The following is a 24,842-nucleotide window of genomic DNA, read 5'->3' as shown; positions in this document are numbered from 1 at the left end:
GTGCTTCATTTGAGGATGTGTGTAGAATGTGAAGTGATCTTTAGCTTGTATTTACCTACTTGTATTTAGATGCAGTCATGATACAGTGCAGTCAAGTATTTGAATTGGTTGTTGTGTTGGCATGTGAACATGATCAGCTACACAACCATCAGCACATAAATCACACAATTTTCCCTTGACACCGTGTTTATTCATTTTCTTTATCACATATTTGGATGACAGTAAAATTGTTCAGCACTGATTTTCCTGTGAATGTTTCAATCACTTGAAGATCTTTCCCTGGTTGAATTCCTTGCCATCAAAGTTTCCTTCCCAGGTGAAGTACTCCTTCACAAGAGTCTTTGTCTTGGCATCGTTAGGGTCCAGCTTGGTCCACTTATACGACTCGTAGTCGATCTGCCAGTCCTCGCTCAACTGAAACAACATACAGACATGTGAAACTAGGGTTTGCGTGTTTAATGTCACCCTCCGCAATGTTCTCACAGCATGTAGGTGAGGTGAGGTGAAATTGGGTTTAACGTCGTGCTTGAGAATATTTCGCTCATATGACGGCGTGCATGCGTGTGTATGTGCGGCTGCTTGTACTAGCCCAGACTGAAGCTGGTTTTATAGTGCTAGCCCACTGAGATACCATGCCGCAGTGAAGAATGAATACCCCACTTAGACACATTATACTGACTCCAGCCGACCAGTCCTTGTTGTACCCATTAATGCCGAGAGCCAGGCAGGGACCAACAAGTACCATATTTTAACGTCTTTTGGTATGACGCGGTCGGGGATCGAACCCGCGACCTTCTGCTCTCAGGGGGGACGCTCTAACCACTACACCACGGAGGCGGTCCTCACAGCATGTAAATAACTCGACCTGATATATTGAGTGATTATGCCTTCAGGGTACTGATTTCACCAGTTTCTATTTGTCAACTAATGTAACTCCCAAATTGGCAGGCTTTGTTAAGAGATAGAGCACTACCCTCATATTAGAAGCAAACTGTTATTGCTTTGAATACACCAAACTCCCATCACTTACAAGCTATTACAAATGTTCTTGTATTCATTTAGTGAAACAGTTACAAGTTGCAGTTTCACACATTTGTTGGTATGTGGGATACATCAACTATCACATGCAGATGTCAGACAGGTCTGGTATACACAACTAATTAAAGAGCAAGAAAACTGATGTGTTTTCATTTCTGGGGGTTCTGGTAAACTGATTCACATGAGAGAAGACAACAAAAGTCACCTGTACTGGTGCAGCCTGGAAATAACAAATCAATCACGATGTCCAACATTCCACATACGCTTACCTCGAAAGCCAACTGAGGTCCTCTCCAAAACCAGATGCCAGATATGCTGTTCTTCTTGTCTGAACCAAAAATAATCTGACTTCCAAAACTATTTTTCCTCATCTTGTCAAGACGCTGGAACATACCTGCAGATTCAGAAATGACAACCACTTAAATACATTTATTTTCACTGACAGGAAATGTACTAATGCAGTCTGTGTCCAAAATGTTTAAGTCAACTAGCACAAACTTTGCTCTCAGCGTCAGTGTGTCCGATGGCATCATTATCCAGCAGTCATGTGGTCATGTGTTTTTCCCCCCATGTCTTGTTAAGTACGTGGACCCCGACAGTATTTGACTGTTTTCGAAGCAGGGTCCAATCCAAGTTTAACAAGTGTTTGCCACTGATATGGCAATGTCCCCCGCCGCTATAGAATGGAATATCTATAACATATTTACTACTTTTTATTTTTTGGTCACATACAAGATGCCTGATATGACTGGTGTCTGCATAATCACCCAATGTAGGCTGTCTACATAATTGAAAACACTGGGTGCAATGTTTTATGAGATATCGCGTTTCAATAAGTTTGAAAAGTGGTCAAAGTATTGTGGTGACCTTGAAGATAAAGTCAAGGTCACCCAAATCAACTGGTGTCTGCATAATCCCCCCAATGTAGGATGTCACCAAATTTGAAGACATTGGGTAAACCAGTTCCTGAGATATCGCGTTAACAAGAATTGGGACGGGACGTACGTACATATGGCCGCCGAATAGGCGTTGCGGCAGGGGACAATAATGCTCATTTCAAATTTTTGAGCACATCCAACCATGAGTTCTGGGGAATTCAACAGATCCATTACCCTAAATGTTAATTTTCTCTAATGTCAGTCTTTGCAAAACATTTACCACCACAATGACATAACAAAGCATGGTATGGTCCAAGACAAATAAAACACTCCTAATGAGTGAATGTCTTTTTCTTTTATATCACAACAGAAAGTAGAATTGATGGTGTTAACATGAGCTGTGATCCATGTCGTCAGTGTAGGATCATCCACATCCAGCATCATCAGCAAATCCTTAATGGGAAACTGAAAACGGTTTCTACTTCTCTATCATAAGAAAGACAGAATTCTCATTACAAAATTTGCATCAGAGTGAGTTTAGTTTTATGCCGCACTCAGCAATATTCCAGCTATATGGCGGCGGTCTGTAAATAATCGAGTCTGGACCAGACAATCCAGTGATCAACAGCATGAGCACTGATCTGCGCAATTGGGAACCGATGACATGTGTCAACCAAGTCAGCGTTACAACCAGTTACAACAACATGGGTTACTGAAGGCACATTCTAACCCGGACCTTCACGGGCAATTTGCATCGGAACTGCTTGTTGATTATTTTTTCTCTGTAGGTTTCACCTGTAAGAAAACATACAAATGACAGATATTTGTCTGAGTTCAAATACATACCCGACACAAGATTGCACACCATAAAGGTCATCTTTGACGACAGGTCTTGGGTATATTCACAATACCAAATGGAATAATTATCCTTCTCAAACTTGTCCCAGAAATATGGCAAAGCAACTTTCTCTGTATCCTCATTGGAGTACGTTCTCTTGAACTCATCAAAGTCAAAGTTCCTGGAACATGATGTCCATGGGTTAAAGACGAGAATAAAATTGAAAACAGCACAGATCCAGTATACTGGTTTGATTGGGAAAAAATGCATGTCAGCAAACTTCAATACATATAAAACTGTCCATTGTCTTCAGAGTGAGTGAGTTTAGTTTTACGCCGGACTCAGCAATATCCCAGCTATATGGCGGCGGTCTGTAAATAATCGAGTCTGGACCAGACAATCAAGTTATCAACAGCATGAGCATCAATCTGCGCAATTGGGAACCGATGACGACGTGTCAACCAAGTCAGCGAAACTGGCCACCTGATCCCGTAAGTCGCCTCTTAAGACCAGCATAGTCGCCTTTTATGGCAAGCACATGGGTTGTTGAAGACCTATTCTATCCCGCATTGTCTTCAGACAAGTTATTCCCATGACATTACATACATGTACCAAATAAAGATCAGCAATAGATATTGTAACAAGACAAAGTCATCAATATCCCCCGCAATGGCAAAATACTCTTCATGAATGTGTCTACGAGTTATGATTATGTCAAATGTTATGGTGTGTATATAGCTAAGTGGAAGGAGAGTACTGAAAGGTTTCAAAGTTCTGCTCCAGAAAGGAGCACTCCCACCAAATTCAGTTGAAGCTAAAATTGTTTTTTTTATATGTTTTTTTATGTGTTTTTATTTCATTACAAAGTACATTTGGAGTTGTCATATTACAATCATACAAGCATCACAAAACATCCTCGTCAGCATCAACATCATACAAGCATCATCATCATACAAGCATCAATCATCATACAAGCATCATCACATCATACAAGCATCATCACCATACAAGCATCAACATCATACAAGCATCATCATCATACAAGCATCATCATCATACAAGCATCATCACCATACAAGCATCATCATCAAGCATCAACATCATCCAAGCATCAACATCATACAAGCATCAACACCATAAAAGCATCATCATCATACAAGCATCAACATCATACAAGCATCAACAACATACAAGCATCATCATCATACAAGCATCATCATCATACAAGCATCAACATCATACAAGCATCAACACCATACAAGCATCATCATCATACAAGCATCATCATCATCATACAAGCATCATCAAGCATCATCAACCAGCATCAACATACAAGCATCATCATCATACAAGCATCATCATCATACAAGCATCAACATCATACAAGCATCATCATCATACAAGCATCATCATCACACAAGCATCATCATCATACAAGCATCAACATCATACAAGCATCAACACCATACAAGCATCATCATCATACAAGCATCATCATCATACAAGCATCATCACCATACAAGCATCATCATCATACAAGCATCATCATCATACAAGCATCAACATCATACAAGCATCAACACCATACAAGCATCATCATCATACAAGCATCAACATCATACAAGCATCAACACCATACAAGCATCAACATCATGCAAGCATCATCATCATACAAGCATCATCATCATACAAGCATCATCACCATACAAGCATCATCATCATACAAGCATCATCATCATACAAGCATCAACACCATACAAGCATCAACAACATCATATATTCAGGGGTCAATGTCTTACCAGGATTTACATATTGATTTAACAGTAAGGAGGAGGAGAGATAAATGTGTGCTATGAAAAATCCCCCAAAATACAATGCGAGCTTCTGGTCATGTAGGATGGTTTAGGATTCCAGTCACAAATACTGGTGATGGATACTCGGCCAACCAAATATTATATCCTCTTTAAACTCGCAAGACCAACAGTGAAAGAGCAAGTCTCACAGAGGAATCTAGACGGATAAGAATATTTTGTCATAAAGAAATAAATAACAGAAATTGTCAGGACAGTAGGGGTGAAGTTAGGTCTTACTGCACTCTCAGCATTATAGCCACAAAATGGTTCACGAAGAAAGAACTTCACACATTGTACCCTCATGAGAAAAGCCATCAGTAAATGAATAAGCGAGTTTAATTTTACACACTCAACAATATTCCAGCTATATGGAAGTGGTCTGCAAATAAGAGTCTGGACCAGACAATCCAGTGATCAACATCATGAGCATCAATAACCATAATACATAAACAATTCGGATACGATGACCTGTGTCAACCAAGTCAGCGAGCCTGACCACCCGATCCCGTTAGTCATCTCTTACGACAAGCATGGGCTACTGAAGACCAGTTCTAACCCGGACCTTCACAGGGTACTGTACATGCAACAATTGCAGTTTGAGCGTATACCTGCCAATAACAATTCTAACACGGATTTTCACGGGTAATATATCCATCAGTGTGACAAGCCAGTGTATGATCAACTAGGATAAGTTGCATGAACTTCTGACAAACAGTTTCAAAGTAAACAAATGACTGACACTGAGGAATGTTTATCTGAAGCAAAATTGAGCCTCACCCTTTGGGGAACTGAGCAAAGGGATCTTTCTTCTCAGGCCTGGGTGCCTCTTCTGCCTGAAAGCCAAATGAATATCAAAATATGGTCAAATTCTATGTCATGACTGTATAGTCTATCATTTTGTAAATAAATGCGATTCTTTAACATTAGCTTAAGAATATCTCCCCAAATTATCAAAGAAAGAATGTTCTACTTTCCTGAAGGATGGTATATAAGGGGTCTGATTGCTCAAAGAAAGTGCTTAATATTCATTCAGCCTACAGTTGGGTCATTTTACAGTAAACCTGATCTGCATCAACATTGTTAAAGGTTTGTGCATTTGAAGACACTTGACAAACCTCTGCTGGCTTTTCCTCCTTGGGTTTCTGGGCTGGCTTGGCTTCCTTCTTGCTCTCCTTCTTGCTGTCTTTCTTGCCTTCCTTCTGCCCTCCATGAAGCTCTGCATACTTCTTGGCTGAAAGAATAATAGGGCTTGAAGTTGGTGGAAGAAAGTAGAAAACATCTATTTTAACAACTTTTAAGAACTGTTTTAATTAACTGATTAAACAACCTCAACCTCAGCCAGTTCTGATTAAAAACTTGGAAAAATATTCCAGCAACACCATTGTTGGTCAGCTTAAAGGATTTTTAAAAAGGTCACTTCACATTGTTTATTTTCTCTCTTAATGAACCCCTGGGCATATATAATATTCACAAAATACAGTTAAAAATGGTAATATTTCATTATACAGCTTGCATTAGGAATTTAAAACGCACCTCCCTCGAAAGCATTTTGCGATTACGAAAGGTAATGAGGTAGATGGCCACGTGGTCGCGTCACGTCATACGTCGCTACATCAACACACGGAAAATACAGTGGTACCGAGCCTGTTTGCTTACTGAGGTCTGCTTCTAGTTTAGCAAATAAATCAATCCACGAAGTCAAACCTGGATTTGTATGGGATACTAGATACAGATAATATCACATACATACCTGTTCAATTTGAAAGTATTTCAGAAGTAATGCAGGTCTGAGATGTTTACCACAAGCACAGGTATGTAATGACAAAGTACAGTGGACTGTCAAACCCTGTCTTTCTCGGATTGCTGTATAAACAGGACTGAACTTACGGTCTCGAAGTAATCCTTCTTTGTTGTCATAATGAAAAAGCTCTGTATCTCGGACTCTCATTATATTGGATTTCGGACCAAATTGTCAGCCCACAAAGGTAGTTACACGTAAAAACATGGCTTTATAATCCGGACTGAGCAGGAAGTCAGCTTGGTCAATAAACCTTGAATACACAATCCGTTGATTGGTTTGTGTATTTTGTCTTATTTACCGAGCAGGAAGTCCGCTTGGGCTAGCAGTGAACGCTTATTTACCTTTGATGCGATTAACACTAATTTGTAAACTATAATTGAGATGATCATGTAAACTCAGTGACAATGTCATTATGCATTTAAGAGGCCTTCAGTCACAGTGTGATATCAAATCAGGTCAAAATGTCTGAGCGACCACGAAAACGCCCGCGTACTGAATTGTCACTTGTAACCACAGTCTTTGACGAGTGATTTCTTCAGATACTAAAGTATATGCATGTATGTAATAAACAAATGTACATGTACTTTGTCAGAAAGTGTTTCGTCCTTTATACAATTCATGTTATATGTGTTTCAAGCACAATCGTATGCTCGTCAAAGTGAGATAACTCCATTAAAATCTGTGCACTTCTGACTGCTGTCTAATTCTGACTTTTAGTCGGTCCCAAGCCGGTCCGAATTAGACAGAGTGCACTGTTACACTCAGGGTGACACATGATTCAAGCCCATGTTAAGGTTCCTTGGGTTGTACAGTAAAATATGCCTAAAAATTACCATGAAAATACCAAACGCAGGAGATGTGAGTGAGTGAGTGAGCATGGTTTTACTCAGCTTTTAGCAATATTCCAGCAATATCAAGGCAGGGTACACCAGAAATGGGCTTCACACATTGTGCCCATGTGTCGAATCGAACCCGGGTCTTCGGCGTGACGAGACAACGCTTTAACCATTAGGCTACCCCAACACCCGCAGGAGATGTGAGCTTCTGGTCATGTCGGATGGTTTAGGATTCCAGTCACAAATACTGGTGATGGAAACTCGGCCAACCAAATATTATATCCTCTTTAAACTCACAAGACCAACAGTGAAAGAGCAAGTCTCACAGAGGAATAAAACATAACCTGCATTGCAATAACGACTGATGACAGCTGATCAATCTGAACATCACCTGTTCAGGTGACCCTGAAGATCATACATCACAGTGATGATCATACATTAAAATGTTACGGATGATGACACTGTTGCTTTCATCATCAGTAGAAAACCATTTCCTTGGAGGTGGTGATGATCCTGATTCTCATTACGTGTTCCAAATACCAAATGGTAGGGGAGTTAGTGAATGAGTGGTTTTACACTTCTTTTAGCAATATTCCTGCGACATAATGGTGGGGTAATCAGAAATGGGTTTCACACATTGTACCCATGTGAAGTATCGAACCAAGACCTTAGGCCTGACAAGCAAAGGATTTTTAACCACTGGGCTTCCCCACCACCGGTTGAAAGGGAGCAATAGTCAATATACATACCATCAAACTGAGCCATCTTGGTGCATAGTGCAAAGTTCTTGATAACAGTCTTGAACTCCTTCTGGTTGATCAGCGTAGTGAACCAACGATTAACATTTGGATAAGACTTGCGGAAGTCAGGATCCAACACCTACAAAAAATATACACAAATGCAGAACAGAATTTGGCTTGTGGATGTTTTGCATTTCTTAAGAAGCTATAATTTCTTAACCCTGTTAATGTAATATAAACATTTCAACTACTTTCAAGTGGATTGATATCTAAATAGAATAAGATGTGAGCTTCTGGTCATGTAGGATGGTTTAGGATTCCAGTCACAAATACTGGTGATGGAAACTCGGCCAACCAGTTTTTATATCCTCTTTAAACTCGCAAGACCAACAGTGATAGAGCAAGTCTCACAGAGGAATAAAAGATAATCGTAACCAACCAACCCACCCATCCATGTAATCAAACAACCTGTAACCATCCATAAATAGTATACCGTCTACCTCATTTATAAATGGTGTACATTCAATACCACTGTAACCATCCACACATGATGCAGTGTCCACCACCTCTTCTGTCGTAATACTACCACAATGTAGCTACCTCCAGGCTCCACATTGTACTTACATATTGGTAGAGCTGGATGAGGTTGCAGGCTACACTGATGTCTGCCTGGGAGATGCGCTCGCCCACAAGGTATGTGCGTGTCAGCAGCACCTTGTTCAACACATCCAGGGCAGTACGGATCTGCTCCTTGGCTCTCTCAGTGTCCTGGAAACACGTTTTGATTACAACAGCAAACATCCATAAAAATGAAACAATCAGATAGTGAAAGATGGCAAATGACACGCCTTTCATGAAATACTTCTTTATATTAGCAAGAAAGTATTATCCCTTTCCCTGTTCCCAACACTGAAATATGATGCAGTACTTTCATCAGCAACAAGGGTCATAACTCAATAGGAAGATATCTGAAGGGTATGTCAGATTGCTTGGTGGAATTACAATGTCCTAGTTTTGCTTTCATAAACATAGCAACAACTCTGCATAAGGGAATAAACACTTCATGAGTATTCAATTCTAGTGATCACGAAAAGCAGAGTGAATTTATGAGGGGAAATGGTTGGATTCACTGAATACACGAGTGAATCATACAGCCCTAGTGCCCACCAACCTGTTTGTTGTACTGTATGATGCCAAGACAAGGGAAGACCCAGGTGCATGCTGCTGGGAGGATCTCATTGTCAGCAAAGCAGGTCCACTGCTGCACCTGGGAGGCGGCCTCAGGACTACTCCCCCTCAGCTGGGGGTTGCCCACTGAAATATCAGGTATCATGATGATAAACAGGCTTTTTAGCCAAGACCTTAAACTAAATCCACAGTAGGCGAGCGGGGTGCGACAAAGATGACAAATGAATTTATTGCAGCAGTTTTAGATAGCCAATTCCAACTGATCAACTACTCATTTCTGACTTGTGGTGTGGAGAAAATAGAAACATTCCCAGTTTTTTTCTGGGCTTCTGGAATAAAGGCTGTGTCTAAACCTGTTAAGAACCAAGATCTCTTTGTGCAAATATACCCAGATCTTGAGTTCCCTGACAAATTCAAAATAATTATTGTATCCACAACAGAAGAGCTTCTGCTTAACAAGACGCAAGGGTGTGACTCAAAAAAGATTCAAAACACTGACCCTCTACTTCACTTGTGTGAAAGGCTTTGTGTTACAATGTGTATTTGGAGCCTAGGGTACCCTGGTTACCTAACAGGACATGTGAGATACTAACCATAATAAGCAATGGCATTGCTCTCAGACAAGCTTAATCCATCCTTTGACTGGAAAGCAGGGACCTGAAAATAATACAAATGAATAATTATAATAGAACTAAAGCGACAACACAAAAGGTTCATGTGCCTGCTGAGATTGTGAATATGATTAAATTTTATAAAAATGTAGTGCATGTTATGAAATGCAGGGGTTCTTGATTAACAGATACCACCCTGGATATGACCTTGATGCACTCATGTAGTTAAACCAGCTGCATTTTTATAGGAAAATAGTTGTTAAAGGATATCTTGCCTTGACAGGTTCATAGGACAACTGTTAGTCACGAGACGATTGCAGCCATGATGCATTGTTAGACTGGCAAGAAGATGATTTCATGTAGTGACAAGAACCAACAAGTCCTGCTAGTCTCATAATGTGCCTCCAGGTCTTACACTTGTGTCACAGAAGTACACAAGTGCCTTTGAAGGAGGAAGTTTCGTGGCTGATGCAGACTAAATACTCATACAACTCCCTCATGTCATGCCAACCACAGAATATATATAACGTAAATGTTCAACATTTGACCAGCAGCAGCAGAAGAGGGTTGGATAATTAGAGCAGGTGACTTGTGACTTGTAAGCAATTAGTGTATCTTAAAAACAAGAGTCATCAGAAGATGACAAATGCCCCCCTGCCCCCACAAATTTGAAAGAACAAATCATCTGAGAGTTACTTAAAGTCCAACTTGATGTTTTGGACTAAGTCCAAATCGTTTCCATGGAAATCAGGAAAAGTATAAATGCCAAAAATCTGCAAATAGCAAAAGGCACCACTTCAAGATCTGTTTGATATATCTGCCAAGTCTTGAAGAAAGATATTGAACGGTTTTTGAGTTGTGCTCCGGAAACTAAGTCCACCTCTCACTTTTGAGACTAAGTCCAGAACTTTTCCACTGAAACTAAGAAAAATACAAATGCCAAAAATCTGTAAATAGCAAAAGGCACCACTGTAGGTTCTGTTTAATATATCTGTTAAGTACTGTTGAAAGATATTGAATGGTTTCGAGTTGTGCTCCAGAAACAAAGTCTGAATCGTTTCCATGGAAGCCGGGGGGGAAAAAAGGCAAAAATCTGTAAATAGCAAAAGGCACCACTTTGAGATCTGCCTCACATATCTGCCAAGTTTTGCTGAAAGATATTAAGAAGTTTTCGAGTTGTGCTCCAGAAACGAATCACCACCCTCCTTTTGAGACTTAAGTCTTAATAATTTCCAGGGAAACAGAAAATAATATATCACTAAAAATCTGTAAATAGCAAAAGGCAACACCTTAGGTTCTGTTTGATATATCTACCAATTTCTGTTGGAAAATATTGAACTGCTTTTGAGTTAGGCTCTGGAAACAAAATGATTATGGATGGACGGACAGAGAAGCACGTCGACTATATCCCCCCCGGCTTGTAATGGCATAAAAATGTTTTACATAAAATTGTTAGCTTGTGAAGTCTCTTGGAGATTTCTTTTCAGTTCTGCCCTGTCCATGCAGGTTAATGCTCATTTGATCTTTCCAACCTTTTGCATTTGTCAGGAAAAACAATATGCACTTGCCTAAAGCAGTCTGCTCCCTGCACACAAGGTTCTATTTATAAAAAAATACTGCATATTAGTAATATTATATGGGCAAGAGTAACTTCCTATAACCCGTTGTCAGCAAGACCTATTTTTGAATTATTTGGATAATGAAAAGATGGAAACAAGTCAACTTCAAAAGAAACTTCAAGATTATCACCATCTGAAGTGCATCACATCGCACACCCATTCTTTGTCCCTAATACTTCTTGTATACAACAAATTATTCACAATTTCGGTACTTCATACTGGTGCAATATTGTTAGAGTGGCAAGAACATGGTTACATGTAATGACAAGAACCTTAAAATCCTGCAGATCTCATAATATTCCTCCAGGTCTTACACTTGTGTCACAGAAGTACACAAGTGCCTTTGAAGGAGGGAGTGACAGTTGCAGTTCTATGTCCAATACTGACTGATAGTGATAGTGACTTATTTGATCAACCTATAAACCTATAAACTTAGAATTCAATTGAGATCTGCCATCATAAAAAGGATTTGTTACCTGTGGCTGTGCAATTTTCCTTAATTCAGTTGACTGTCAAATATTTGCATTAGGTAGTTGATTAAGACCAATGCAAGGTTATTTCTTTAGGCTACCCTTCTATATTTCCGGGTTCGGGGCAGTAACTAATCCCAAGTCTGGACGAGAGCGGGCATCGTAGGTTATCACAATATTAATTAAATTCATACCTTTCCAAGTGGAAACTTGCTTAGAAAGTCGCTAGTCTTATTAGTTTCTCCGAGTTTAAACCCGTCTGCAACTTTCACGTCAGCACCACTGTACTGAGCGGCTACAAGTATCTTGTAGGCTCTGAAGTTTCCCTGGTACGTGTATAGAGTCTGGAATAAAAATAATGATATTTGATGCTACAGTCACTCTTCTTAAGTATGAAATTACAAAATTTCAAGCGCTGGTCCCGAGGATTATCAAGATTTCAGAGTGATTCAGATTGCGAATGGCAAAAGACTCACGCCGGCCGCCATGTCACCGATTCAAAGGAAGTGACGTACCGGGGTTTTCCAGATTGTGCGCAAAGAGTAATGAAATTGCTGAGTGCCCGGATGACATTCGGCGACGAAGTAGATATTAGTGACACAATATATTTAGGGGTCTTCGATCTATTAATATGGTACGTATGTGCATATATTTTCACGATTGAATGTAGCGTTCGAAGAAGTAGTGATTCTAATGTTTTTATTCAATATCGTAACAGCTAAGAAATGCGGAATCATACCAAGAGCCGACCGAATATAGTTTGGGTAATGGATCGTCAATGCAGTTTTCTCTGCTGCCAATGAATCGCAGTCGATACCATAAGCATCTGTGGTACCAAGCACTATTTGAGATTATCACCTAGAATATAATTACTGGGAACATATTAATTTGAGAAGTAATAACTTCCATGTGCTACATGGTACCAATGCGAGTGTCCGACGTAGGTCTTATTCCGACACAAATTAGCACTAGGCTAGTCTACTGGGGCTCATTTAGCCTCCAGCCTACGACATGTTCAAGTCTGCTTGTGATCGTAACTTCAGTTCCTTGTACAAATTGGCACAGGACGCAATCAACCAACAAAGATGTTTGGTTTTCATTAGTCGAGTTCCCCCGAGTATCACCAAACTGAAGATTCATTCCCTGGATGTTTTTTTACATATTCACACTTAAATGTGTACCAATTAATATTGGTCAGTGCTGTTCATTATTAACCTTTATTACTTGTGTATAGTTTATATTAGCCCAAGGGCTACACCTCTTCAGGGCTCCAGATAATTATTTTGACTCAGGGGGTATTTCACTCTTTAAAATCAAAATACCAGATGGAAATAAAATGAGGAGTATTTCACAGGTTGCATGGTTTTATTACTTATCCTTGCTAACTCAAACAGTTTTGCTTTCAAATAACTCGTCTAGTTTCTTTCGGTTAGTCATTCTTACTGCAGATGACAGGAAATAAATGACAATGCACATTGAGCTATTGTGCATTAAATGTTTTCCTATGCTGGTTAAGGCTATCACGTAATCTGCAGTAGCCCTAAAGCTGTATTATTACTGATACGGACTGGAAATGTTGTGATAGTAACGTTATTTAAAGGCTGGCTTTTAAACAAATTGTGAACCAAACGTGGATTAGAAATATTAACAGAGATCAAACGGACAAACTTGACAATCTTCGCTTCAATACAGACAACCAACACTATTCGAGATCTTAAGATCGGATGTGTAGGACTGAAACAATATTTTGACAGGTTTGGTTCACGCATGTAAACAAAATCTGACTTGTATTCTGAGAAAGTTATGCCTATTTTTCAGGCATTGATTTGACTTTTTATGCGTATATCTGAATTATCCATGCATAATTTACGCAGATATCCATCTTATCTGGAGCCCTGCTCTTTGAGACCTGAATGTCCATTTGCAAGTCTGTCAGATCAAAGTGTATTAAGTATGCCTAGATATAAACAACTTGTCTTCTGAATTTAACATGTGCATTTAGCTAATGATGGTTCAGTAATTTTATATTTATTCTAACAAATCCTATTGTAGCACTAATTAGCTCAAACTACCAACTCTATCGCTAGACTATTCTGATCAAACACCCCATTATTCTCCTTAGGGTTAGTTGTGAGGTAGAGTATGGGTCAGTTGCATCCGAAAAAGTGATTCTGTTAAAGTACATTATTCACAGTTATGATAAAGCCATGACAATCCCTGGCTTGCCATGGACCTGAAAAGAAAGCCTTTTTTTGCAGAGAATTGGCATGAACTATGAATTACTTGAACATAGAAAGAGTTGAAAGAACTGGACCATTACATCTCTAGTTTGTTCGGACATTGTGTGTATGATGATTACACACTTAATCAAATAGCCTGCACTTTAATGAAACAAATTATATTCAGTCCTAATGCACAAATGTCTTTGGATCTGATCTTACTTCAATCAAGTAAGACCCGTGAAGGTCCGGGTTAGAATGAACCTTCAGTAACCCATGCTTGTCGTAAGAGGCGACTAACGGGATTGGGTGGTCAGGCTCGCTGACGTGGTTGACACATGTCATCGGTTCCCGATTGCGCAGATCGATGCTCATGCAGTTGATCACTGGATTGTCTGGTCCAGACTCGATTATTTACAGACCGCCGCCATATAGCTGGAATATTGCCGAGTGCGGCGTAAAACTAAACTCACTCAATCAAGTAAGAAGGGTGCTAGTGATCCGTAAAATGTATGATATAGTTAGAACTATGCCGTCTGAATATTAACATGAATCATAATGTTAATAATTTTGTCATTCTTTTCAGGGAAATGAAAACAGTTTGCCCATGGAGCTTTGCTCCAACTGTAAGTATCATCATTGAACAGTCAGAATTAAGGTGTTTTTTCCCTTTTTGGCATCTGCAAGATATGGCCCCAGGATTAACTGATGCAGCTAGCATATGTTTAAATAGAGTGTCATCATAGCCTGATGATGTGGTTATGATTTGGTATAGGACTTGACTATTTGCTATGTTTACAGGCAGTAGTCCTATAGCCGAAATATTCTTGACTGCAACAAACAACAAGGAGCATATAATTTCTTTACTATTCCTAATCTTTTAATAAGCTGAGAAGACTTCACATGGCACCAAATATTTTCATCTAAGATCTTAACGTTTTTATACAAAGTGATAAGGTGTATGATTAAATTGTTTTAAATTGTAAAATTTGCATAGACGAACATGGTTTCTTTCTGGATGATTAATTTTATTGTTGTAATTATTACTAATTACTATTTTAGTCCCTATCCCTGTTGCATACTAAACCAGACACCCAAGGTCCCCACTATTCCATTTCTTCATGCTGAAAGTGGTGCGGACTTATCATAATTTAAATAATGTTACCTTTGGTTTGGTTATGTCATCTCTCTACAGTTGACCTGGATGAAATCAAGAGGCTTGGAAAACGCTTCCGCAAACTTGACTTGGACAATTCCGGATCTTTGAGCGTGGAGGAGTTCATGTCCCTACCAGAGTTGCAGCAAAACCCACTGGTGCAGAGAGTTATAGACATATTTGACACTGATGGAAATGGGGAGGTAGATTTTAAAGGTAAAGTGTTTTTGAGTGACTGTGGAATGGTCATTCAGCCTTCAACTATGAGTTGGGATCTGGGTTTGGGTAGGTCCCCATGCACACTGTTGGTTGTATGGTAAAGGCAGTGTGTATTCTTGTGTCTGATTTTGCAAGGATTGTTGCTAATTCTTTCAGGCACTGGTTTTGCCTTGTCTAGACTTTACAAACCACTTGATATGGCTGGACTATTGGCATGTGGAAAACATTTCTTAGCTCACCCACTCATTTAGCTCTTTCACATGTTTAACTTACCAGTAATGAACCCATGAAGATCTGGGTTAGAATCATCATTCAAAATTAACTTAGGCCCGAAGCCGACTGAAAACCACTTGGACCCACAGCTTTTGTTTTCTGCAGGTTCTTATGGACGACAGCTTTTTCATCCCCAATAACTGACATTTCCCTGTCTGAACATTTGATTAAGACTTTTCAGAAGACTTGAGCCTTGACATGGATGTTGATTTTGTTTTAAATGAAGACTAGTAAGTCACTAGAGTTAAATTAAACTCTTTAACACAGTTTGTTAGTTATCACATCTTTTGTTTGCTGGGAATTACTTACTTTGAAGCTACAATATAGGGCCTACACATTCTGATCGGGACCCACAACTTTTTATGGTTCTGGGTCCTTAGGGCCTGTAACTTTTCAGGGTTTAGGGTAAACACTCATTAGAACTGGTCTTCAGGAAACCATGCTTGTCGCAAAAGGCGACTAATGGGGTCATGTGGTCAGGTTTGCTGATTTGGTTGACATACGTCATCGTATTCCACCTTATCGATGCTCATGATGTTGATCACTAGATTGTCTGGTCCAGACTCAGTTATTTACAGATTGCCAACTTATAGCTGGAATATTGCTGAGTGCGGTGTTAAACGACAAACAAACAAATACCAGTTATAAAAGTACAGGTCCAGACCTAGAAAAATCTAACATTGGCTATGTTCTGATTATCAACAATTATTGATGAGACATTGACCCTCCATACTTGTTTTGTAAGTGTCCATAATTGTCTTTGGATGTATTGACTTTTATCCTAGGTATATAGGACCTGATACAGTTTCTGAAATGTACCGAAAATAATTTGAACATGTTACTAATTCTTTGAATTACAATTACTAAGATCATTTGTTCAATTCCAGTAAGTTAAGTTCTTATTGGCAAGTTTTTCAGTTTATCGCAGTCAGATTATTTCACAGAAATCAATTAGTCCTTTTTGTTTCTTTTCCAGAATTCATCGAAGGTATTTCACAGTTCAGTGTTCGTGGAGACAAGGAGTCCAAGTTAAGATGTATGTGTAAGCATTTTACCTAGATGTTCAAGACGACATCATCATGATCACCCCCACCTACTCCCACTAAGCAGTTAACACCTCTTTCCTCATCTGCTACGGCAGATCAGTGACGTACTCTCTGTGGCTAATCTCATCAGGCAGCGAGGCTACTGCCCCAGGGCTGCATCTAGGATTCTCCCTCGGACCCCCTTAACATACATGATACAGGATGGCCATTCACTGCATCTAGCAGTCCTTTGTAGGTGAAGGACTGGGGCGACTTTAGTGACTCTTACTATATCCTTCTATAGAGTATTTTCTTTACATATATAGTTGATGTTATTGTTTTCATGGAGCTCTTCATTCTCTCAACATGCTTCTTGACAAGTCTGAACTTGTAAGGTTTTGAAGGATGATGTTTAATAATGACTTAGAATGCTTGTTATTGGTTCTTTATCATGATATATATTGTAACTGTTAATGAAAAAGTACAAGAGCTCCGATAGATTTGCCAGTTGTTTTCAATAACTGTAGTTGTTCTGGAGTCCTTAAATGGTTAAATGTGTGGGGAATGATTGAGCAAGTGCATGTTATGAGGAGCAAGGTAGGAGAAGGTAACTATGTACCAGGATGCCGTTATCCTCACAACCATGCTTCATCTTGTCATTCCCCCATATTGCCCATAGATGCTAGTGATAGGATCTGGGGCCATTCTGTCCTGTATCTTGTCCCTCGAATCCCTAACTGAATCCTAGATACAGCTCTGACAAAAAGGTGTGCGAAGTGAAATCTGAAGGGTATGGTATATGTTCTTTAGAATTGTGATTAAATGAATTAATGCATCTATAGGACCAGGTAAGAGTTTTAATTAAAGTTCAAAATTTGCATGTTTGTGCATACATTTTGACCCATCTTTTTACTCTGAAATTTCAAGATTACTGTTTCCAATGCATACAGTGTTATGTAAACTTTGTGACACTCCTTCACTGGACTGCACCCTTGTCTCTAGCTTTTGTGCACGCATCTTGCACTCAGAGCCACTACCCACCTTTTGTATGAAATGATGATGTTTAACAGTCACTGGCCAGAGAATGGTCAAACATGAGGCGTTGAGAGATACATATATGTATAATCATGTTAAAACCGTGTAAAAATCCTTTGAGAAGAATTGCTGAAAGTTTGGTTCACTTGCCATATGAAGGGCCCTATAAAACTAATGTCATTTAACCAGCTGGTGGAGACTTAAATGCTTATGCAGTGAAGGAAGGTATTCTTTGTGTGTGAGCACAGGCACAAAGGAGAAATGGATATCTTTGTTTGTTTAGCTCAGACATTTTTTTTTCATTTTCACGTTGGTGTTTCTTAAGATAGTTTTTCTTTGGTGTTTCATTTTTGTCAGTTAATTATTTTATTGGGTGTTACTAATGTTAATGAATTATTTTCTTGGGTATTATGTTTATGTTAAATTGCATTTTCATTACTATTTCTAATTTTTTGGAGGGATGATCTTTTGGGACCTCTAAAATGTAATTGTTTTCGCAAGGTTTTTTATTACACTGGAGCTAATTATCTTGGTTACTCTGTATCTAATTATCTTGGTTTTCTTTACAGTCAGGTATTACTGATCTTAACATATATTCATGGCATCGAGAAATCTGTAATAATCTGAAGTAATTGATCCAATAGGGAACGTTTGTAGTTATCCTGAACAGAGACTTAAAGAACAGTCATAGACAATTCAGTAATGAATACAGGTACTAATTAAAGTTATCATTACATGTTGACATTTGAAAGATAAATTTTGGTTTATCATTGATTCTTATTTGGTGTGTACAGGCATGGTTATACAGAATAGTTTTCATTTTGTTGGTCCTTTGACAATGACCTTGTTTGGCCCAACCAGGCCCCAAAAACGTATTGTGCCTTGTCTCGAAGTGAGCTACAGGACCTATGTCTTCATCATTGTTCTTACTGTTTGAACTGCAATATGTATCACTAACTTATCACTACGGTGCTGAGACTGGAGAACAATTGTCTGATAGAGATATGTAATTTGTAAGTTTTTTACTGACAACATCTATGTGTGTGTTTCATAGGATTGTTCTATCATCTCTGATTTCTTAGGCTTGTGGTCTTTTTTGACTTTACATGTAACCATAACATTTTTCTCACTCAATCTAATAGCAACCCAAATTCTTGTTATATTCTTAGGTCTTAAAGTATTGGTATATATAAATATTTACGTACATTGATAAATTTGAAAAAGATAATTGATATTGCATGAACAAGTTGCATAAATATAATTGAGATTTCAATTAAAAGAGTAACTGTTTAATATGGTTAGACTGCAACCTTGTGTGATTTAGAAGTCTTTTCTTCATGTTATTTATTTCCAGCACACAAAATATTTTCACACAATATTTATTTTGTAGGGCACCTATATTACTGCAAGTGAACTTATGTATTTTCACTCTTTGTAAATCCCAGATTTACTCTCCTTATTTGCCATAATTCTGTTAGCCTTTTTATGATAATGAGTTCTCCCCTCCTAGATAGATATGTGTAGTACTGCATACAACGTCGAGCAACTATAACTGGCACTATCATAGCAATGCCACACTTGTGGGAATCAGTAACACTCATGTCAAGTAACTAAGAGCAATACATATAATTTGTTATATATGAATTAGTTGGTTCTTGAATGTCACTAAATAGTTATGAATGTACAACCTGTCTCCATACATGCATTATACAATAATAAAGATAGTGCCAGTTACAGTGAAGAAATATTGTCTTTGTCACAGTGGTCAGCCCTGATATCCTGCTTAAGATAAATTTATAAAGGAAAGAATTTGAAAACCTAGCATTGTAGGTGTACTGTCATTAGTCTTGCATTTTGCAGGAGATAAATGCTTATGTGATTTTTGGACGTGTTTTGGCAATCTGTTTTGATCCTTTGGTGAATGATTTGTAAATGTCCAGAACTATGGACCAATATGAAACATAGATTACCATGTTTGACCACTGTTACAGAATCAATAATTTCTTTCAAATAATATATTCACTCACTTTTTCAAATTTTGGCAAATCCACGTTTGAAATTGCTATGTGGTTGAGGCCCCTGTTTCATAAAGCGATCTTAGCTCTATGATTATCGTAAGCCTATGTTAAGGTATGGGAGTTACGATCACCTTAGTGCTAAGGTCACATTATGGAATGGGGCCCTTTGCTATATACAAGTGTACTAATTCTGTTTTTTGTTTTAAACTCCAATTTCAGTTGCATTCAAGATATACGACATGGACAAGGATGGGTACATCTCGAATGGAGAGTTGTTCCAAGTCCTTAAAATGATGGTGGGCAACAACTTGAAGGACACACAGCTCCAGCAGATAGTGGACAAGACGATTATCCATGCAGATACTGATGGCGATGGCAAAATCTCATTTGAAGAATTCTGTGCTGTAAGTGGTGTCTTTTACTACCCACCTGCAAAGTATGATGATAGATATACATATACTCTTGAACTTTGGCCTGTTTATGTAAGAGGTGAAAAGATGGGATCAGATGGATCAGACTTGGTGATTGACAGCGTTGAATACCTGTCATGAACAAGGCTCTAGAGCTTGCTTACGTATAAGGTGACAAGATTGGATCAGATGGATAGACTAGGTCACTGTATTGTTTGCCTGTCACTAACAAGTGTGCAGAACTCTATGGCTTATATGACCGCCTCCGTGGTGTAGTGGTTAGAGCGTCCGCCCGGAGAGCGGAAGGTCGCTGGTTCGATCTCCGACCGCGTCATACCAAAAAGACGTTAAAATATGGTAGTTGTTGGTCCCTGCCTGGCGCTCGGCATTAATGGGTACAACAAGGACTGGTTGGCTCAGAGTCAGTATAATGTGTCTGAGTGGGGTATTCATGCTTCACTGCGGCATGGTATCTCAGTGGGCTAGCACTATAAAACCAGCTTAAGTCTGGGCTAGTACAAGCAGCCGCACATACACATACACATGCATGCACGTCGTCATATGAGCGAAATATTCTCAAGCACGACGTAAAACCAAATTTCACCTCACCTCACCTCTATGGCTTATATAAAAGGTGACAAGATTGGATCAGATGGACAGATTAGGTCACCCTTTCATTGCCTGTCACTAACAAGTATGCAGAACCCTATGACTTATGTAAAAGGTGACAAGATTGGATCAGATGGATAGATTAGATCACTGTGTTTATTGCCCGTCATGATCAGGTGTGCAGAGCTTTGTTGCTTATGTAAGACTGGGCAAGATTGGAACAGGTTGATAGAATGGGTGACCATATTGATAGTACTGAAAGTGTGACATTTTCCATGCATACAATTATTCGTCAACAACATTAAAAAAATAACACGAGAGTCCTAAGCATAATGTTTGAGGTATGAAAACTAGTAGATTGCCGTATATTCTTCATCATAGACTAGTTTCTGAAATTAATAATTTTCTTCTGCGAATCTGCAGTGTATGTATGAGGCAACATATAGAATAGAAAAGACTAAACTTTCTTCTGGAGTCACATTTCTACTTTTCACTTATGTATATTTTGTCTCTTTCTCTTTCCAGGTTGTAGGAACTATGGATGTTCATAAGAAAATGGTGGTTGACGTATAGAAGAAATCCTCACATCACTACAAAAAGACTTTACTTTACTTTTTTAAATGATGATCTTTTTCCATGACAGCTTGCTGGTGTCCACCCTACAGGTGTTATGGTACTTTGATGTTTAGCTGTGTACCACATGGAAGTGCTTCTCGCCAATGGGGCTGATGCTGCACAACAACCAACAACCCATTCATGGAGGGCAGAATTTCCCTTGTGCCTGCGTCTCTCGGTGTCCAAAATATTCAAACCAATCATAGGAATTTTGTGCTCTTTAGAAACTCTTGGTATTGAAAGCATGACTTCAGCTGGAGCTTTGTTCAGTGGTTCAGTATAGGAACTTGTTTAGTTACCCATTTATTCTTGACTGACAAAATCAATTGTGTTGTACTATTTTAATGAAAGGTACCTGTAACTCAGGGTTGTCTGTATTTGTGTGGTATTCAGTGTAATCTTGTTTCTCAGTGGTTGTGAGACTAGACCAACGTCTAGTCTGGGACTACATTCAGCTCATTCACACATCCTGAAAATCTTGCATGAAAGGTCATTATTTCAAACGTTTATCCCATTTTGTAGATTGATATTATAACAAATCTTCTAGTCTGAAGTCTTGCTACCAACCTATCTACCCTTCTCTTGTAACAGTGCAGAGAAGGTCGGTATTCTTAGGTTACAAATGTGTCGTTGACAAAAATACTTATCATATGCTTAGTAGTAGGGTGTGTTTGTCATCATAAATATGTGCAGCTAGACTGACCAGTGATCTCAGCTACTTTCAAGGGTACATCAAAGTAGAAGGACAGAATCATGTCTTGCATAACTTTCAAGATGGAAAACAGTTGTTCTTGTTGCATAATCGGGCACAGTAATGGGAATGCTTTATGTGTTGTTGATATTGTTTGTTGACCCAAAGTAGTGTTCTTTTGTTGATTGTGTTGGTGGGTAGTTTTTACACATCCCTGCTCTAAAAAGGTTTATTTCATGTTTGATTTTTTTTTTTAACACAAGTCACTTATGGGATTATGAAAAATGTGTAGAAGTTCTATGATATTCACATTAGACAGTACACCATACACATATATATTTTTGGTGTCACTGGTTTAAAAGTTTGGTTGTTATTGATTTCGGGGGTTTGGTTTCTAACTGTATTGAAAATACTTTCAGTATTGCTGTGTACAGGAGTTAGCTCCTCTTCTAATTCAGTTTGTAACTGGGGATGCTCTGGGGAGTTAATGAATCCTGTAAATAATTTTCGGAGATTGAAATGAATTAATTTAAGGTCAACATTCAGTGTTGAGATACCAAAGACTCATTGAAAGTTCCCAGATTTCTTTCACAGGTTTGATGTTTACCGTCTAGTCTTACAGAAAACACAGAACCTCATTCTAATTTTGCCTGTGGTGGATATATATCCTATCAAGAACAAATAAGTATATATATGCAATTTAAACCAAGCATAAAATGTTAACACTGCATAATAATATTTTTGAATCGTCATCGACTAACATTTATGACCTCCTTTGTAATGTTACATAAACATAAGAATGTTTTGTGCAAAAGCAAGAAAGCAGAACATGGTTATACATACGGTTTGAAAGCCCTGCTAACAAATTGCTATGAGCCCAAATCAGTAGATTTTACTCCTTGCAAATGGGCTGTAAGAAGCAAAGCTTACTGGACTGACTGAAAGTATTAGACTTGGACTGAAAGCTGAAGTCAACGACTGATGTTACTGACTTGCTGTTAAGAAATAGTGCTATTTGAAGACGTTTCCCTCCTTTTATCTACACGAGAGATCCAGTGCACTGTCTCCACATCTCAGCATCTGCCTATCACTGTACGACTAGTGTCACTCACTCTTCATTCATCATACATCACATGTGGACGGAGTCCTATGCCAAACCCAGGGGTGTTCCTGTCTTTTGTAACCCGTTCTAACTGATCATATGAAACAACTGAAGGGCTTGAAGCTACTTATTAGTGTGTAAATCACTGCCTCTCCATTGCATGTTGTTGAACCTCCACCAAATCTGCTGACGACCCATTGTTAACTGCCTTGCCGCTCAACGTCGGTCGAACCCTGACAGGTGAATATGGGTTATACATGCCTGTTGAACTCTGACAGAAGGTTGGAGTAAACAAGCACTGGCTCACCGGTGAAGGTCAAATGGAGAAATATATACCTTGGGGTGAAGGTCGATTTGAATACAGACCAACTTCAGGTATTGGACACACATTTCTCAGGTTATTTAAACATAATGTCTCAAGATGTAAAATCTAAATTGAAAGGGTTTGGTTACGCAAGCTGTAACAACACTAATAATATCTTACTAACTAATGACATAATGATGTTGGTTTGTTTGCAGTAAACAATGATGACATTCCTGTATTTTGATAAAGTTCTTCCAATACTACAAATATGATTTTGGACAAAGCTGATTATAGTCGGAGAGCCTCTGTGATTATAGGAGACGTAGGGTATAAAAGTTATCTCATTGCTGCACACTGTGTGGAGTCAAGCATTTAGTCAATCTTGTAACCCTGGTGTTTTTTGCCATTTCAATCCCTTCAAGGACCTATTTTAATTTATAGTCCAAATTTATCCACCATTTTTTGTTAAGTCAAATTTTTACCTTCAGTTTCAGATCTTATCATTTTCCCCGTACATGTGATACCTGTTTGTCCCTTTTGTGTCGTTTTGTGTGGAATGAATCATTTGCATGTAATTTGGTGTGTAAATTAAATTAATTATAATTATACTATCATCAGCTTGTGTATATTGAATCCCTGTATATTTTTGCAATAATTTGAATATGGTCTATCACCTGACCGTTTTTTATTATTGTAAGATGTTCCAACTTTTTTCTGTAAATTTGAACCATTTATATGTTGTGAAATGTCAAATCACCTTCAGGTGTTTTTATCCTTCCTGTTAACACCCTCACATTGAGCTTATCTAACCTTGTTCATTTTATCTTTTCACACAATTGCTAAGATTTCTCTTAAATAAATTTTGCAAATATCCAACATGTTTTTGTTGCTTTTTAATAAATATTTTCTCCAAAGCCAAACTGGCGCTGTCTAGCACTGGCAGTAATTTCTGGTATTCCTTATTAGGGTGGTTTCACAGAGTCATTGTAGTGCTAAAACAGCTTGAAGCACCAATGGACATCAACAAACATAAGGTAAGCCTATAAAGTTAACACTATGGATTGTGGGACACATTGTGGATATTTATGCATGACATATTTCATGGATATATTTCTTTTTGCCATCATGGCCATGATAATGATGCATGAGGGAGGGACTGAATTTAGTTTTAAACTGCTTTTAGCAATATTACGGTGCAGAAATGGACTTGACTCATTGTACCCATGTTGAAAATCGAACCCGGGTCTTTGTGTGATGAGCAAACGCTTTAACCACTAGGCTACCCCACCGTTAA

The 24,842-nt window shown here is 38.6% G+C and overlaps 2 protein-coding genes across 3 annotated transcripts; one reads left to right on the top strand and one right to left on the bottom strand.

Annotated features, from left to right (window-relative positions):
- Positions 1-168: 168 nt before the first annotated feature.
- Positions 169-12,437, bottom strand: LOC124283185 (elongation factor 1-gamma-like). The gene is made up of 11 exons (XM_046719216.1): positions 12,349-12,437; positions 12,067-12,216; positions 9,766-9,829; positions 9,156-9,298; positions 8,609-8,752; positions 7,994-8,123; positions 5,723-5,838; positions 5,385-5,440; positions 2,763-2,935; positions 1,308-1,432; positions 169-414 (listed from the first exon to the last, which is right to left on the bottom strand). Exons 1-11 carry the CDS (start codon positions 12,358-12,360, stop codon positions 262-264), a joined length of 1,266 nt encoding a protein of 421 aa, XP_046575172.1. The 5' UTR covers positions 12,361-12,437; the 3' UTR covers positions 169-261.
- Positions 12,420-24,424, top strand: LOC124283188 (calcineurin subunit B type 1). 2 transcript variants are annotated; one of them, XM_046719218.1, is made up of 6 exons: positions 12,420-12,506; positions 14,678-14,717; positions 15,287-15,463; positions 16,716-16,781; positions 20,037-20,221; positions 21,362-24,424. In XM_046719218.1, exons 1-6 carry the CDS (start codon positions 12,504-12,506, stop codon positions 21,407-21,409), a joined length of 519 nt encoding a protein of 172 aa, XP_046575174.1. In that variant the 5' UTR covers positions 12,420-12,503; the 3' UTR covers positions 21,410-24,424. The 2 variants fall into 2 exon arrangements, with proteins under 2 accessions (XP_046575174.1, XP_046575175.1); XM_046719219.1 differs by having other exon boundaries at positions 12,421-12,506; positions 16,716-16,775.
- Positions 24,425-24,842: the final 418 nt, after the last annotated feature.

This window comes from Haliotis rubra, unplaced genomic scaffold (assembly GCF_003918875.1).
Source record: "Haliotis rubra isolate DU_JTF1 unplaced genomic scaffold, ASM391887v1 Scf310, whole genome shotgun sequence".
Lineage (NCBI taxonomy): Eukaryota > Metazoa > Mollusca > Gastropoda > Lepetellida > Haliotidae > Haliotis > Haliotis rubra.
This window is presented reverse-complemented; position numbering and strand designations above follow the sequence as displayed.